At 49.2% G+C, this 18,510-nt stretch overlaps 1 protein-coding gene across 9 annotated transcripts in view; it reads left to right on the forward strand.

The window, feature by feature from the left end:
• TENM4 (teneurin transmembrane protein 4) overlaps window positions 1–18,510 on the forward strand; it is a 1,425,092-nt gene that overhangs the window by 1,349,047 nt on the left and 57,535 nt on the right. For all 9 annotated transcript variants that reach the window (XM_044944048.2, XM_045165964.1, XM_045165965.1 and 6 more), the window contains 4 exons: window positions 2,757–3,018; window positions 5,574–5,841; window positions 7,828–7,971; window positions 10,241–10,490. In XM_044944048.2, coding sequence (XP_044799983.2) covers window positions 2,757–3,018; window positions 5,574–5,841; window positions 7,828–7,971; window positions 10,241–10,490 — 924 coding nt within the window. The remainder of the gene's footprint in view (window positions 1–2,756; window positions 3,019–5,573; window positions 5,842–7,827; window positions 7,972–10,240; window positions 10,491–18,510) is intronic.

Here is an 18,510-nt window from a genome sequence, read left to right on the forward strand (position 1 = left end):
CCCAGCCGGCTCATGGCCTTGAGAAAGCGTCTTTTCATTTTGTCTTCATTCCCTCCACACACTCATCCTCACGTGAAGGGAGCGTGTAAGTCAGGCCACAGTCCTGCTTGACAGTTAAATATGTTCCGCCATGCTGTTCACCTGGAACTAACTGCCTCAACAGTGTTATTCGACTGCACCCCAATACAAAATGCTTTTGGTGTTAAAAAAAAATGTCCTGTCAAAGTACAAATGCTGTCATTTCTATGACAGAAAACTTGTTCCCTGGGTGTTTTCCCCAAACAAAGCCAACACCTAAACTCTTAGCTGGCAATAAACACCTTCCCTGGTTTTTCTCTATCATCAAATATCAAAGGATGGTGGTACCCAACTTCCTCTACACAGAGGTTACATGAGCCTAGAAGGGGCTCAGTGAAGAGCAGGCAAAACGGATAAAAAGGTTTAGCATAACACGGAAGAGTCAGGCTTTGGAGCTTGGGAACCCAAATCCAAGGGCACCATCTACCAAGAGCAAGATTTGATGCTAGTTCAGTGCAAAACCCCTGCATCTTCTAGAAGAGGGAAGAGCAAACTGGAGCAATGAGGCTAATCCTGCCAGGGGTGTTTATCTGGGATGAAAATGAGGTCCCAGGGTAGGGTCCCAAAAACCAGCTGCACAGGTAAACGTTGGATTGACTGAGAGTAATAGCCAAAGGAGGGAAGAACTTAGGATGTTCAGTGTACAGTCAATTCAGAAGAAGTTGACAGTGTCACTTATGCATTCGTTCTATAAACTATTCATATAACCATGAAACACTGGGTTAAGTTTGCAGAGACTGAGCGCAATTGGTGTCCCTGGGTCTTAGAGTGAATGTGGGATCTCAGTACACAGTGATGTGGGCTCTTAGGAGGTGTATACATGGTGCAGAGGGCACCCAGGGAGGGCACTGGAATCCTGAGGGGGCCAGGAGTTAGCAGAAGCCCTCCATCCAAAAGAGCAAGATGAGGACAGGCCTTGGAAATGCATCCTGAGACTAAGAGCTGGAGGGCTCTGTCCAAGGAGACATCAGAGCCGGGAGGTGGCAGGTGGACAGGATCAACATTTCTAGGTCCTAGAGGACTGTCCAAGGCAGAGGCAGACTAGTTTGAAGTCACTGCAGCCAGAAGAACAAGGCCTAGTGGCTAAGGCGCTATAAGGAGAGGGATCCAGGCTCACTCCGCCCCTCCACCCACCCCGAAAAGTCTACTAACAGCCAGAACTAACCAGAGACGAGACAGTCCTCCCGGGGGCAGAGCATATCATCACTGGAAATTTGGCTCCTTGGAGGTGATTCTGTAGAATGAAGTACAGCATCAGATTCAGAGAGAGGACTAGGTCAGATGGCAGTGAAGTTCGCTTCCAGTGAGTCAGCTGTTACTTGATTTTGAACTTTCTGTTTTGATGGGGGTGGGTCTGAATTAATCTTGTTGCACATTGAATGTGAGGTCTTAAGAAGCAGCCACACACTCTACTTGACAAAGCAGATGCTGCCTGAAGAGCTAGAGACGTATCCGGGCTTGCTGCTGGGCCTCCTTTGCCATCTTCTATAACGTGAACTCGCCTGGTCTCTGGCCACAAAGCTGCAGAGCCCCCAGCTCAGACACTGTATAAGGCAGTGTCAGAAACATGGGGTACAAATGGGAACTCTGTTTCCTGGGATTTAGAAAAAAAAAAAAAAAGCTCCATGCCAAGGCTTGAACGGGCAAGTACCCTGCCAGGTCTGTCTGCAGGTGATGGGAATTAAGATGCTTCAGCCAAAAGCAGAGCTGCCAACAAGTGCCCGGCCATCCCCAAGGGGCGATGAACAAGGGCTGGGTGGCCACCTCTCAGCGATACTGCTGCAGAGATCTCATCTCATCTCAGAGTTCTGGACCCCGTCTTCTGGTTCCCCTTTCACCTAAGTTACGGTGATTCTAACCGCACCCTCCTCTAAATTTCACTGTTTTGTAACTCCAGAAGCCTGATTGAGTATCATAATCAGAGTTAAAGTTACTATTGTTGTTATTGTTGTTTAGTTGCTCAGTCACGTCCAACTCTTTTTGTGATCCCATGGACCTATAGCCTGCCAGGCTCCTCCATCCATGGGATTTCCCAGGCATGACTACTGGGGTGAGTTGCCATTATCTCCTCCAAAGGGTCTTCCTGACCCAGGGATCGAACCTGGGTCTCCTGCATTGGCAGGCGGATTCTTTACCACTGAGCCACCACGGAAGCCCTAAAATTACAGAGGAGTCATAGAATCTTAATGACTTAAGAAGAATTTATTGGAACCTTTGCCTTTTACAGATGAGACAGTTGAGAATCAGAGAGGCTAAGTGACTTACCCAAGATCACACAGTAGCCCATGGCAGAGCCAGGACTAAGCTTAGGGTTCCTAACGCCAGGGCAGGGTTTGCTCTGCTTTATCTGATAAATTTTCACTGAGCTTCAGCTCTAAGAGGCCCTAAGTACCAGAAGCACCACAGCAGAGGCTCATCAGCGGTCCTGTGTCCTGGAAAACGGTTCTCCATAGCAGGTTATTATTTGGTCTTGGCAAATTCTCTGTGGTGAATCACTTTCAAAACAATAATGCCTCCCGGGATCTGGGTCATTGTGCGTGACTGCGGTCAGGTCTTTGAGGTGTTAGGGTCTACCTTAGCAAGTGCTGAGACCCTTTGGTGCAATTTTTCCTCCTTTCTCTGCCTCTCTCCTCCTCTGGCTGCCGCTCCTCTCCTTCGCACCCTCCCCTCCCGAACAGCTTTGATCTGGTCACCAACGGCGGCGTCTCCATCATCCTGCGGTTCGAGCGGGCCCCCTTCATCGCACAGGAGCACACCCTCTGGCTGCCTTGGGATCGCTTCTTCGTCATGGAAACCATCGTCATGCGGCACGAGGAGAATGAAATCCCCAGCTGTGACCTGAGCAGCTTCGCCCGCCCCAACCCTGTCGTGTCTCCTTCCCCGCTGACATCCTTCGCCAGCTCCTGTGCAGAGAAGGGTCCCATTGTCCCGGAAATCCAGGTACACCCGGGTTTCTGAGTTGCATTTCTCCATGCTTTTGTTTCATTTAGGGGGTGGGGAGGATCTCAGAGACAGGGGACAGAGAGAGCCATCAACCCACCACCCGGAACCTGATGGCCAAGACCCCACGGCGGGGTGGTGTCAGGCTATGACGACCACCCCGTTACTCATTTAATACACGTGAGCCCTTTAAAGTGCCTGGCATCCTCCAACATATAATAAATCCCCATGCCCTCTCCACTCTGCCATCCACTTCATTCTACGTCCCCTTTCCCCAACTTCCAGTGTCTCCCCTCTCTCATTATTTCTGTAAAAAATAGCGATGATAATTTCCACCAAGAGGAGTGAGACAGGAGGTCCCAAATGTTCGCATCACACTGAAGATTAAATGAGAAAACGTGTATGAGACGCCTCACACAGTATCTGGCACCTACTAAGTGCTCGACAGATTTTAACCAGTATTATTATGAAGATTATTTGACACGCTCCGCCTTCAGGCCAGTTTATGAGTGCTGTGGCTCAAATCCATGCACGTGAGTGCTGCACTCCATTATCATTAAAAGGAAGTAATTTGGAAAAATGCATTTTAATCTGATAGAAATCAAGATAGATTCTTTGCCTCACATAGCTGTGTGGAGTTGAATTTCTTTTGCCATCCAGGCCCCGTTTCTCATGGCCGAAAGGAAGGCTGGGGAGGACGAGGGATGACAGTGCGAAAGCTGGGGGAGAGGCCCCAGCCGTCCCACCAGCCTAACCAGAGCTCTGGCGGCCGGCAGCTTAGTGATCTCCAGTGTTGGGGCAGTGGGGCGTTTAGACATGTTCGTGTGTGTATTTCTTGCCTGGCTAAGCAGGCACACTTCTCTGCTGTGCCCTGGTGAGTGGCTTCAGACCCAGCCCAAAGGAAGGAAATGCAGCCATTTGGGAATTCTCCTTGCACCCTCAGGTTGAAACCTCACTCCTTTTCAGAGATTCAGCACCCGTCTCCACCACCAGGCTGACCTTTCTTAGGAGATGGTTGTCGGTGGAGTTGGAGCTTGCTGGAGAGGGGTGGTTTGTTACTCAGCCCTGGTTTGGCTCCAGCAAGACAGCTTCCCAGGAGCAGGGACTTTGGAACAAATGAGGTGAAGGGTCCCCCTCCTCTTTACAGTGCTCCCTGGGCTGAATGTCTACAAGCCTGGCTGGGTCACAAACCTTGCTTATTATCAGATATCATGAAATACATGATATCTGGTTTCCCCAGTCCTGTCATTGGCTAGCCTTTGCAAGTACAGGGAGATGTGCATTTTAAAGGGTGTGTTAAGGAAAGTATTAATAAATATGTATGAGCACATCAGGGTGGCACTCGAGCCCTGCTTTGCCCAAAACTTATGAGCTGAAGATGGGGAAGATTGCTGTCATACAGGCCCCATCCTGGAAACATCATGTGTTCAGGAGAACGGAGCACCAGTGAGAATTCATTCCCATCTATGACATGGACAGAAAGGAAGAGGCCTTTCTTTGTGAAGGCCCAGTTCCCCCCTGAACACGAGAGTAAAATAATCACTGTCCTTTTAACGGATACGTTAGCCTCAATTGATTTGACGTCCCCTTCTTGAAACAGAGCCCAGAGCATCAAGCCGATAAAAGTTCTCCCCTTCAGCCACGTGCCTCGGCATCTTGGCATTTCATTTCAGCGTCCTGCCTTGGAGCCAAGCCCTTTGCACCAGCAGATGAAGCACTGCCTTCCCCACCAGGCTGCTCCTCCGGCACAGCCTTGGAGCACGCAGGCTCCGAGCAGCCCGTCTGCCCTCTTTCTGCTGGTGAGCTGGGGGCAATTTGCTCCCGGTCCCTGGCAGCCTGTACTTCCAGCCCCGCCTAATGGCTCCATCAACATCTCGTAGCCTCTGTTTACCCTGCTGAAGAGGAAAGTCACTTGTAACAGATCTTACCTTAGGAAGGTTTTGAGAGAGTAGCAGTTCTTCTAGTTGAGACAGCTCTCCACACTGATCCCAGGGCAGGGTCTGTCTTCACAATGGCCCTGCTTCCAGCAGCAGCAGCCACAACAGCCAGAGTACCATCATCCCGCTTAGAAACATTTACTGGGTATTCGTTATGTGCTGGGCTGTTTATATACGTGACCTTCCCTGGTCTGCAAGCTAACCCAGTGAGGAAGCTACAATGCCGAGGTTCCGTGGGTCTTCTGGAATGGCACAGCAGGTGAATGAGAGATGACGTTAAGTATTTTTTACACATGTTATCTTATCCTCTCACTAATGCAGTGAGTTGAACATCGTCATCCCTGTTGAAAGGATGAAGAGTCAGAGGCTCAACGAGGCAGGGATGTGCCACTTGAGAGTACGCCCCGGACACCAGGCCTCTGGCTCTTGTCTTCCTCCCCCATTCCCTCCTCCTCCTCCCGCTCCTTTTTGCAGTCCGTTTTCTCCTCCTTCCCCTTCCCCCTCTTTCTTCTCTGCTTCCCTCTCTGCCCCTCCAACACCCAGAGTCTGTGAGGCTGTGGCCGCCTCCCTTCTGCCAGTGATTCCGTGACCGTCACCCACTGTGATCTGTCTCTCCAGGCTTTGCAGGAGGAAATCGCCATCTCCGGCTGCAAGATGAGGCTGAGCTACCTGAGCAGCCGGACCCCCGGCTACAAATCTGTCCTGAGGATCAGCCTCACCCACCCCACCATCCCCTTCAACCTCATGAAGGTCCACCTCATGGTGGCGGTTGAGGGCCGCCTCTTCAGGAAGTGGTTTGCTGCCGCCCCAGACCTGTCCTATTACTTCATCTGGGACAAGACGGACGTCTACAACCAGAAGGTGTTCGGGCTCTCAGAAGCCTTCGGTAAGCCTCCCCACCTCAGGGCCCAGTGCCGTCCTCAGGAGACAGGAAGGTTTTGGGGAACAGGGCTCTTGGGCCCCTTCCCTTGTTTGATCCTTGCTCCAGTTTCATTCCCTTTCTAGATTCAGCAAAGGCAGAGTGAGGAGACAGAGAAGAAGTAACGTAAAAAGAAAGGAGAGGAAGGGAGAAGAAGCAAGGCAGGCAGGCAAGAAGAGGGTCTGTTGAGAATCTGCTCCGGAGGGTGAACTCTCTGTACGCTGATATCTCAGTTAATCCTCACAACCGCCCTATGAGTCAGAAAGCATCCTCGTATTCTGCATGAGGAAGCTGAGGCCCAGAGAGGTGAGGGGACTTCCCAGGGCCGCACAGGGAAGGAGTTGGGCCAGATTTTCCCCAGAGCTCCCCTGCAGTTTTGCATTCTGCCCCCTCTCCACTGGGCACACTGGGAGCCAAGATGCCGCCCCTCGCTGTTCACAGTCCCTTCTGGAAACCAAGCTGCTTCTGTGGTCTCTTCAGAAGCAATGAAGCCTTGCCACCTCTTTCAGGTGATATGAGAGCGCTGAGTGCTCTCCAGCCCGTCAAGGCCTCTCTGCACTGGGGCTGAGGCTTGCCTTCCTGAGATGACTGGCGACCATGAAAAAGCAGAGAGTGGCTCCTTGTGGGGCTCAAGGTCACAGGGAGGAGACCACAGGAGCACGTACCAGCGCATTCCGTCCTGCCATGGGGAGCCAGCAGTCTCTCCTGGCACCTAAAGGAAGCTCTAAAGAGCTGCCCAGGTGTTAATTCCCGTCTTGAGCATGTGGCAGGGTATTGCCCCCTGGAAAGCAGTGTCTGCCCAGAAAGATACTTGGAAGAAACAGCATTCCTGTCTCTGCCAGTCCCTTCCCATAGGGCGGTCACAGGGCTTTTCCCAAACCCAGGCTTGGGGAGTCCTCCATGATTAGCCTGCCCTCCAGTGATCCCCTAAGGAGGCCTGGATCCATGAAACAGAAGTGAAACCAGAGATTTTCAAGTTTTGAGACCTCAAAGCAACTTCCAGCTTTCAGAGTACCCTGAAGGAGCTCCTTTTCCATGTATTCATTATCAGTGATTTTGGATTTTTTTTTTTATTTGTTCAAGTATTTCCATGTTCATCAATAAAAATGTGATAAATGGGCCAAAAAATAGAAATAAAGTTATCCATAGTCCTATAACCAAATAAAACTACTTCTTAACATTAAAATTTATTTTCTTTTTTCATGTATAGTTTTTTTTTTAACATAGATTTAGTACCATATATAACCAGTCTTTTAACTCAGCATTACCCCTTAAGCACCTTCCATGTCACCCGTGATCTTCATAACCACAACTTCCGGTGGCTGCATATCCCTCGAGTGCATGCACTTGGTTTGTTCAACCTCTCATCCCCTTCCAACCTTTAGATTACTTCCAACTTTCCACTATTATGAATAACACTGCGTGAAGACTTTAGTACCTAAAGTACTTTCCATACTAAAGACCATTTCCCTGGAATCAGTTGACATGGGTCCTTAAAGTATTTAGAACATTTGTTTAACATTTCCTAATGATGTACCAAGGTCTTACCCTGTGGCTCAGATGATAGAGTCTGCCTGCAATGCAGGAGACATGGGTTCGTTCCCTGGGTCGGGAAGATCCCCTGGACGAGGGAATGGCTACCCACTCCGATATTGTCTGGAGAATTCCTCAGACAGAGGACCCTGGCGGGCTAGAGTCCATGGGGTCGAGAAGAGTCAGGCGTGATTGAGCGACTAACACTTTCACTTCACAAAGATATACCATCACTCCCCAAAAAAGGATGTTCAGGCTCAGCCTCCCTGGGTTAGTGTTGCATATAGATCTCGTTGCCACTTATGAATCTGATCCTTCTTTCTTTTCAAACCAAAGACAAGCAGGGGCCTTGCATGCAGATCTAAAGCCAAAGAAGAGGCTTTGCTCACGTGTGCATTTTGTGCCTTTTTTTTCCTACAGTTTCCGTGGGTTATGAGTATGAATCCTGCCCAGATCTGATCCTGTGGGAGAAAAGAACAGCAGTGCTTCAGGGCTATGAAATTGATGCTTCCAAGCTAGGAGGATGGAGCCTGGACAAGCACCATGCCCTCAACATCCAAAGTGGTGAGTGGATTAGTAGAATTCCAGGAGCCAGGCCATGGTGTGAGTCTTGTCTCATGTTCATTGTTCCCTGTGAGGCAAAAACACACATACACACACACTTCAAATTCCGCAGGCTCATGTGTGATCCACTGGTCAGAAGGGTTAATACAAATATTCCTTGGCAACCTGCTCTGTGCTCATCACTGCTGGGCATCGAGGATACAGAAGTGAGGGGCTTCAAGGGCTTACACTCTGGGCAAGACAAACACTTCTCAGGCAATTTTCACAGCATGCCATGGATGGTGCCATCACAGGGGGAAGCTGGGAACACTGTGGGGGTGCAGAAGAGAAGCCCCTGACTCAGCTTCTTGGTTCAGCAGGTTGTCTCTTTGGAGAGAACTTCCAAACTGAGTCTCCAGGGGTCTACAGCATTAGCCGTGTATATTAAGCAGGAAGAACATTCTGGGCAGAGAGCACAGTCCGTGCCAAAGCACTGAAACCTGAAAGAGGAGTGATTGGAGAGAAAGGATCATTGTGCTTTGAGCAAAGGGTGAAATGAAGGGAGTAGCAAAAGCCGGAGTGGGGGGCCTGAGCAGCTGGAGTCCCAGGTAGGAAGATTAGGACTTTCGACTCCACCCAGAGGCAAATCTCAAGCCTCTGAAGGGTTTACAGCATGGAGTGACACTGTCAGATCTGTATTTTAAAGGTTATTTATTTATTTATTTCCTTTTGGTTGCAGTAGGTCTGAGTTGCTGCCTGCAGGCTGACGAGCTGGGGCTACTCTTTGCTACCATGCGCGGGCTTCTCATTACGGTGGCTTCTTTTGTTGCAGAGCGCAGGCTCTAGGCTCATGGGCTCAGTAGTTTTGGAACATGGACTTAGTTGCCTCACAGCATGTGGCATCCTCCTAGACCAAGGACTGAACCCTGTGTCCCCTGCACTGGCAGACGGACACTTAACTGCTGGTCCACCAGGGAAATCCCAGATCTGTATGTTAGACAGCTCCCTGGGACTGTGTTTCAAGATTGGACAAGTAAATATGGTGATGATGTCAGATCTCTCCTACCTAATCTGTAGATGCAAGAATGCCCATCAAAGCCACTGCATTTGGGGGACTGCTGCTGCTAAGTCGCTTCAGTCGTGTCCAACTCTGTGCGACCCCGTAGACAGCAGCCCACCAGGCTCCCCCGTCCCTGGGATTCTCCAGGCAAGAATACTGGAGTGGGTTGCCATTTCCTCCTCCAATGCATGAAAGTGAAAAGTGAAAGTGAAGTTGCAGGGATTGACAAACTAATTCTGAAGTCTGTAATCAAATAAAGATTTATAAATAGCTGTGGCACTCTTTAAAATAAGAACAAAAAAGAGGCACTTGCCAGATGTTAAGCTATCTTAGGAAAACCATAATATATGGTGCTGTCACAGGAACAGATAAATAGATTCCATGGGGTAGAGCAAGGCGTCCAGAAACTGACCTGTGAGTCGTAGTTAGGACTCGGTTTGGTTATGAGTGTCAGAAAAGCCAAAATAACTGCAAACAGAAATCTGGAGGTGAATGAAGTCCAGGGCTAGTTTAGACTGAGTCTCCCTCATGCATTTCTATGAACATCTCTCGGTATCTCCTCTATGTCAGGTTCTGTGCTAGGCACTGAGATACAGAGGGGGAAAGACATTGTCTCCGCACCTGAAATGGTAAAGAGAGGACAGATAAGTGCAATAAAGAATTCTGTGCTGTGCCATTAACACCGAGGCAAGAGCCTCCACCTACAAAAAAATCACTACTTGCTGAAGCATACAATGATGCTTACCTTTTTAGTAATAAACTATTTTTTAAAATAAGGTATGTAACTTCGGGTTTTTTAAGACAGAAAGCTGTTGAACACTTTAAAAAAGTTCTGTGCTGTGATGGAGACACAAACTTGGCCCACGCAGTGCGTCCTGTTTATTTGAGAGGCAGTGAAGCTGAATGGTTCAGAGCCGGGACTCAGAAGTGCTTCTCCTGTCATCTGTGTGATGTCAGTACGTCAATACGTGATGTCAGGGGTCCCCTGTCAATACCGGGAGGGTAACAGCACCCATCTTACAGCCTTGTCATGGGAATTCTATCAGCAGAGCAACGTGTCCTGTCCAGGACGGCCTGGGTTTCCTTGTGGGGTAAGGCAGCCTTGGGAGCTGGGTCTGGAAGCAGTAGGCAGGGATCTGGCATCCCTTGCAAAACCAGGACAACGCTGCAGCCGCAGGGAGAGCCACCCCCAGCCCCATCAGTGACTCTGCTCCTCTGCCCTCGTCCCAGGCATCCTGCACAAGGGAAACGGGGAGAACCAGTTTGTGTCTCAGCAGCCGCCTGTCATCGGGAGCATCATGGGCAATGGGCGCCGCAGGAGCATTTCCTGTCCCAGCTGCAACGGCCTTGCTGACGGCAACAAGCTCCTGGCCCCCGTGGCCCTCACGTGCGGTGCTGACGGCAGCCTCTACGTGGGCGATTTCAACTACATCCGAAGGATCTTCCCCTCCGGGAACGTCACCAACATCCTGGAGCTGAGGTATGTTCGGTGAGGGCTCCCCCACGGTTCCTAGCATGTCCCTTCGTCACCCTACGGGCCCACCTGGCAGGACCCACTGGCCCGAGAAGGGGACAGAACAGAGCCTCCCCGGTCACTTCCTAGAGGCTGACCTGTGAGCTGGAGGCTCTGAGGCAGCCAACGCCGCTTTCCACGGGGCACGGAGATACAGACAAACTACCCTGGGGACGGGGAGACACCCATGCCGTCCAGATGATGGAGAAGGTGGCCAGCCACTGAGTTAGACTCCTTGGAAGCCCTTCAATCTTTTTCCTGCTTCCTGGCACCAAACCCAGTGAAATGCATCACATGAGTCTTTTTATAAGGACAAGGGATGGTATCACGAACTAGGCCCCAGTGCCGATGTTACCAAGCCTGGTCCTGTTACTTAACTGGCATCGGGACTTAGGGGTGGTTCTCTGCAGCTGCCCGGTGCTGAGAGAAGGCCCATGGGCTGCTCCTCGGGTGTATATATGCGACAGAGCCAGCTGTCACCTTTCCCTGTCCCCATCCTGACCATGAGGGATGGAGCACAGGCACTCTCCCTGCATGGGGAGGGGCCTGGTGTGTTAGACATCTCCACACCCCCTCAAACGAGATACTTCAGAAGCAGAGCCCTGTCACAGGGTGGGTTCCAGGATTCCAGGGGAGCTGTGGTTGGTTAGAGATCGGGGAGCCCCACCCTCCCTTTCAGGAGAAACTGTACCAGGTTTCTCATGACCGTTTTAGAGAGTGGACTCTACCCGTCTCCTGGGCTGGAGTCCATGTGAGCAGGATGGGCCCTTGAGCTGGGAAGTAACCAGGGGAAAAGGAAACTCTCTCTTGCAAGGTCTCTTCTAATTGGTGTTAAAATGACCTCTCTGCAAGATTATTTTGCTATTATTATTTGCTATTATTTACTATTAATTATTACTGTTGCCCTTGACAAATAAGATAAAGGAGACTCAGGGAATTTAAGGAACCTGCCCAGGGTCCAGCTTGGCAGACCCAAACCCAGAAGGCCACCACACAGCTCTGCCTCACCAAAGCATCATCACAGGGCCCAGTGGGGGCCACCTTGGCTGAGCGCCATGCTTACTTATCCTGGAGGTGAGTGCCCGCTGAGAACCCCTCTCTGCAGGGCACAGGGGAGAGGCGGGGCAGGCCGGCCGGCTGGCCACAGCCATCACCGCCCTGCAGATGAGGGCACTGTGTTCACCCACCCACCCACAGCAGGACAAAGGAAGGGGAGGGTCTTTGGCCATGAAAAAAAAGCAGAAGCTCACATTCTGTGGACTCATAGGAAATCAGACATCAGGCGGAACAAGAACCAGGCCATTGACAGGAGAGTCTCTGCCCATTTTTTTTTTTCTCTCTTTTGAGTTTGACCAGCATAGATACCTGCCAGGGAAACAGGAACCCTTGAGTGTATTTGCTTTAGTTGACTAACTGCTCATATTGTCTTTCTCTTTCCTGTGCCTTAATGGAGAGGGAGCCATAGGCTTGGGGTCAGCCCACCTTGGCCGAGAAACTAAAACTGGACCACTTACCCTCTCTGGACTTCCATTTTCACATCTTTTAAATTAGAGACCCCACTTTCCCTGTCTCCCTGCCATAGTTGTAGAGAGATCATGGAAGATAGTATGTAAGGAAGGGAGGAGGAAATTACATTGGGGGAAAAAATAATTTATTGATAGGTTATCATCTCAGTATATTTCCTTCCCGTCCTCTTTCCCAGGACTGTTTCTCTGTGTCACCTTCTCCCCTATAAGTAGAATGTAGCTCCAATTCTCTGTTCTATTAGGAGGACGATCGTGGTGGGCCACACAGGTCTGGGTCACTCTCAGTAGGGCAGCGTGCACACAGAGACACAGCAGTGAGCATGTCTCTGAGAGCGCCTCTCTGGGCAGGGGAGGAACCGACCATGCCAGCCTCTGGCTTAGCCCTGGTGCAGGCAGCCACCCGGGTCAGCCACATCCTCTTCTGCTAGAGTCAGCGGTGTTGGTGCAGGTGAGACCATGGCTTCCGTGATACGTAGCTGCTTATAAGTGAGCTCACTGACAAGTGATATCCAATATGAAATATATCAGTGTCAGAGCTGCGAAGTCTTTATTTATTACAGTATTGTACAGAACCATTGCTGTCAAGTTTTCAGGCTGCTAATAATGCTTCTAACCCTGTTGCTAACACTTCATTCTTTCTTCTATTCCCTGCTCTCCTGTCTTCTGTCAGAAATAAAGATTTCAGACATAGGTAAGCCAACCAGTGGAGAATTTCCTGTCTCTCCCTGCCTTGTTGCATGCTGTATGGTAAGCTGCACGTGTCAATTTCAGATCACTCCGTGGCAAATGACTCCTCTGTGATTGGATCTGATTGGGGGTACATCGGCTACAGTGAAAGAAAGTCATTAATAATGGTGAAGACGGGTAGGGAGAACCTGAGCTCCTTTCATCTCTGGCACAGCGCAGCATTTATTTTGGTAGTTTGTGGACATGACAGGCTGAGTAATAGGGGGAAATTTTAACCTTGGCAGAGTAATTTGCACACCCTAGTCTGATTATCCTGAGAATGAAGGAGGAGATTATCCCCACTGTGTTGAGTGACTTGGAAGATCACAGTGGGAAGGCTGTGAGAAGGACTCAATCAGGCAGAGATCCTGGCAGAAGACAGGCTTCAGATTCGTCCATCTCTGGGCATTCCAGGTGCCTTGGGTTTGAAGTCTGGGACACCAAGGGACCGCTCCAGGAGGTCTGCCAGCAAGGACAGAATAGGGGAGGATGTTCAGGCCATACACGCCACCCACAGGGAGAAGCCCCCAAACAGGAACTTTGTCACAGAATAGATCTGTTATGTAGGCTCCCAGTGCCCCTCCAGCAAGCAGGAGTGGCCCTCGTCAGACACACTGATGTACCCGGGCTGTGGTGCTCGTCCTACTCCTAGGGGACGGTCACCTCAGAGTCCCCCAGCCTCCCACACGTCTGGGTGGCCAGACAGCAGCCATGGCACATGGGGGTGGCTTGCACTGCTACCCACGCGGCTCTCAGTTACCCGTGTGGGCGCAGATCAGACTGGCACGAGGGTGGGCACTTACTGGAGATAAGTTCAGTAGAGAGTCAGACAGATCCCAATCCAACAGCGATTATGTCCATGTCTGTATAATTATAGTAATAACATGGCAATCATATATATTCTTTTAAGATAATAATAGTAGTATATAGAGGGCACTTAATGTGTAGTAGAAAGCAGGTTAAGCGGTTTACATAGATTATAGCAATGCACCCCAGACCGCCTTTGAAGTAGTTCTTCATGATACATCCAATTTACAGATGAGGAAACTGAAGCTCTCAATTGTGTGGCCTTGGAAAACTGTTTAAATCTATCTGAGCATTAGTTTCTAATTTGAAGATAATAAAATCTCTGCTATAAGGGATACAGAGGATATTTATAAAGTATCTAGCATTGTGCCAGGCACTCTAATGAGTTATTATTTTTATTATTGCTATTATTACTATTATTATCATCATCATCATAACAATTAGATGATGATGATTATGTCGCTGTCTATCCTGAAAAGGAATTCAGTGTTCTTGCAACCAAAGACACATGTATTAAAGTAAATTAAATAGAATTTGGGAACAAAAGAAAAAAGGAGAAAACACATACATGTGATTACACATCAGATCAGACTCTGAGCTTCCTAGCAGTGAGATTAAACAGAGAAGCATAATTGTTTTCAGGGTTTACATTACCAGAAATGGGAAAATATGCCCCCTTCTCAGAGGAGCAGTATTTTTCCTGACACTGAAATAGAAGAGAGATATCCAAAGAGCTTAGTACGGATGTTACTGAACTATGAACTGACCTGTGCCCTCAACTTCAGTTTTTTAGTAAACACAGTACCTTTCATATGAAGATCTTGGATGAAAAACCTAGCGCTTCCCATTAAAACCTCCAGTCAGTGGTGGTGACTGCCTGGGTCACAGCTAGGAGACGGGGGGACCTAGCTGGCAAGAGTCAGAAGCCAGGGTGCTCGTCCAGCTTTGCTGCGCATTCATGTGGCCTTGGGCTGGTCACACAGCTTTTCTGGTTTCCAATGGCATCATCTGTAAATTGAGAGTCTTGATTTTGGTACCTCTTGTTTGTGCTGTTTAGTGATCTTTTGATGTACCCATGGTATGATTTCAGAGCTGGCTTCCTGCCCTCTCTCAATTCATTGTTTTCTCAGGTGCTAAAACCTATTTTGAAAGTGAACCAAAGTAGAAGGGAAAAATGGAATTTCTTTCTGCCTTCCAGTTTTCTAAGGACAGTCAGGAGGGAGAAGACCTGGGCTCCAGCTCTGATTTTAACTGGCACCTGGATATTGGCAAATCCCTCCCTCCCTCAGAGCTTTAGTGTTCCCATCAGTAAATGCCAGAAATGGAATAAAGAAATTCTAACATTCTATCCTCTTAGTCCATTAGCATTTACTGTTCCCGCTGCTCCGAGGACCTAGAGGCTCAGGCTAGGATTCAGCCTGTGTGTGTGTCTCTCTCTTTTGTCTTTCCAACCTTAATTCAGCCCACCACGCTGGGCATTCTCAGCCCAGAGACCCCCAGTCCCTTGGGCATCGTCCTCCCTGCCTTCCTTGAGGGACTAAGGGTCCTCACCTCCTCCCAGATCTCTCCTCTAGGGTCATGGAGGAATGTTTGAAGTCTTGTTCAGAAGTACATCTGAATTCAAATCTCCATCAAACCCAGCTACACATGCTATGTTAACTCGAAGAGAGCCCTTGATTGCCTCAGAAAATAGGTTAGACACACAGTATTAAGTATGACATACTGGTGTTTTTCACTGTGCAGTAACATGAATGTTCTGGAGGTTTCTCAAGGTGACCAGCTGCCATTAATTGGACTTTTTTATTTTTTAATGGAGCGGGCACTATCCTCAAAGGTTTACATCCTTCATACAGTTTTGTCCTCGAAGCAGCTATGATTATCCCTATTTCTCAGATGACAAATAATTGAGGCTCAGAGTAATCATTTGCCCAAGGTCACCTATCACATGGGTGACAGAGCTGGTATTGGAACCCCTGTCTGTGTGCTTCCAGTGCTCAAGCTCTTTCTACTAGTTCCAAGAACCAGCGGATCAAGGTCTGCCAAGGCTGCTACCTGATGTGGTCAAAGGACACCCCTTTGCACAAGGCAGGTCTTATTCTGAAGGAGAGGGAAAATCCCCACTCAGAACAGGCAATAGGTTGCCTTTGGTGCCAAGAGACTCCTGGGCTCACAGCTCCAACTAGGAAATTCCCCACATTGTCCAGATGGAGGTGAGAGTGAGGCCCTCTGCAGCTCATTTACTTCTGGATTAATACCTTATAGTCCCTAAGATTTTGCATAATTTCCAGAGGCACCGGGGTTGTGTTTAAGGAAGTGGGAAAGAATGCAGGTCTTTAGGAACTCCTGTGCAGACTCCGGCAGTGGAACTGTGAGCCCGCTCTGTGCCCAGCCCTGCCCAGGATCCTGCGGATCAGAACCGGATCAGACAGGGTCCCTGTCCACAGCACCAGGCCTGGGGTCTCAGCAGGAGGCCATCTCCCATCACTCACATCTACGGTTTGCAAAGTATTCTAAGGAAGGCCCCACTCCTCCGAGTACAGATAAGCAACATCAGCATCCTCTGAGAACTCATTAGAAGCGCAGACTCTCGGACCACACCTAGAACTGCGAAGCTGAAATCTTCATTTTAACATGATTCATGAGCACGTCAAAGTTTGAAAAGCTCTGCTCTAAAGGCATGGTTTCCAAAGCCAGCTGGGCCTCAGGAGTAACCAAGTGATCTTCAAGGGACAGATACCCAGGCCCTTCAGATGTGATGGGTGAGGGTTTTTAAAAAACAGAAAAGTTTTCCAGGTGAATCTGATGTGCAGCCGTGTTGAGAACCATCACCCTATGATCCTTAGCAGTGGGTGTTTCCTGTCTGCAATCCCAGAGAAGCCGATAGGCATTTACTCACCGATTCCTAAAGTCAGCAGGCCTTTCTGGAACACTGACTCTGTACCAGCTCAGGGCTAAGCACCAGGAACTTGAAGCCTGGCCCTGCCCCTAAAGAGTCCAAGATGTCCTTGAGGAATCAGACAGCCAAGCAGAAAAGGGTCTTAAGGTGCTGGAGGTACTGAAAGTATAATGTGCTGAGAGTCTGGTGGAGACACAACAGAAGAAGGAGGGGAAAGCAGGGACCCCAGAATCCAGGAGAGGTAGGTGTTCCAGATGAGGTGATGTTGGAGCTAAGTCCTAAGAGATGAGCAGGCGCCCTGGGCGAGAAAGGCAGAGGAGCTTTCTAGGCCCTGAGGAGCAGCACAGGGAAGTAGAGCGAACACAGACTCTGCCATCCAGCAGATCAGAGATAAATACCATCCTGCCACCTAGCACTTTCTGGCCCTGCTCAAGTTTCAGCTTTCTAAACATCTCTCATCTCAGGTTTCTAAAGCAGTTGTGTTTTAATAAGCACCTGCCTTCTATGGCATTTGTGATGAAAAGGAGGTTGTGCATATAAAAGGCTGGCACCATGTCTGGGACAAATGGCGCCTGGAGGTGGCAGCCGATGCTTCCATACCAGCAGCCCGCGCATCCACAGCTCTGCCCCCAGGACTGAGGATGCATCTCCTGGGAGAGGTTGGGGTGCCGCTCTCAGTGCAGGTGGCCCGAGGAAGAAGTGAGCAGGAGACTGTCCAAGAGCTCTGCCAACTGGAAAGGGCCTTTGAGCTGGGTCATTTCATTTGATCCTGATGATAAGCCTGTGAGCAGAGCAGGGCAGGGACGCCATCACCTGAGGCTGAGGAACCTACTGCTTGAAACATTTAGGTGGCTTGTCCAAACTAGAACCCACATTCTCTCAGTTCAAAACTAGTGCTCTTTCCCTTACAGTTAGCTGACGAAACCCCAACCTCAAATTTGTCCTGGGGCACAAAAGAGGGGGCCACTGGACAGTCTGCCAAATGCCACCCTCTTCTGGAATTCACCCATCTGAGAAACGTCACCTAAGTGGCACTTCTCTGGGTTGATGCAGAAAGACGTAAGCCAAAATCTTGGGATGGGGGGCCTACTCTCAGTGGACAGGGACCCCACCATATTCCTCAAGGACCCAGTTTCTGCCTTGGTGAATAGCACCTGTTTATCATGGATGATATGAAAAGAAATGAAAAATTGACCTCCAGCTGTCATCAAGAATCAGAAAGCTCAAGGCTGCCCCAGCATTGCAGAGTAGGATCTAAGGTCACTGCATTTTATTTAGCCAGAATCAGTGTCATCTGGAAAATTAAATCTGTCACATGTTATAGGGCAAGTCACAGGGGACATGTCTAGCTAAATAGGACATCTCTCCTGTTACCACCACTCCTAAGAGAGAAGTTACAAGAAAGCTAAGTAATTTGATTGAAAATACTGTTTAAGTAAATTAAAAATGGAGATCTCATGCACTTAATGCCTGCTGTGGGCTAGAAAAGCATCAAGCTAAACATTGGAAACACAGAAAAGAATAAAATCCCATCTCTTCCCATCAAGTAATTATGTCGTCCATGAGGAATCAGACAGGGGACAGGACTGGGGAGACAGAGTGGAAAGTGAACATGTTATCCACTCAGTTATGCTGGACTCTCTTCAACACAAAGAGTTTCAGGCTGATTCTATACCTGAGCCCCCAGGGAAGACTCTGGGAGACAGACACATAAGTAAATAGCCAGAGCATTATGTTCAGTGTCCTGTAACCCAGATATGATAAGATAAGAATCTCAGTGCATAGGGAAGAAAAGCTGGAGGAGGTTTGACAGAAAAGGTGCCGTTTGAGCTGACACCTGAAGAGTGAATAGTGAGTTGGACTGTGAAGAAGGCTGAGCGCCGAAGAATTGATGCTTTTGAACTCTGGTGTTGGAGAAGACTCTTGAGAGTCCCTTGGACTGCAAGGAGATCCAACCAGTCCATTCTGAAGGAGATCAGCCCTGGGATTTCTTTGGAAGGAATGATGCTAGAGCTGAAACTCTAGTACTTTG

The sequence above is a fragment of the Bubalus bubalis genome, chromosome 5, assembly GCF_019923935.1.
Source record: "Bubalus bubalis isolate 160015118507 breed Murrah chromosome 5, NDDB_SH_1, whole genome shotgun sequence".
NCBI lineage: Eukaryota > Metazoa > Chordata > Mammalia > Artiodactyla > Bovidae > Bubalus > Bubalus bubalis.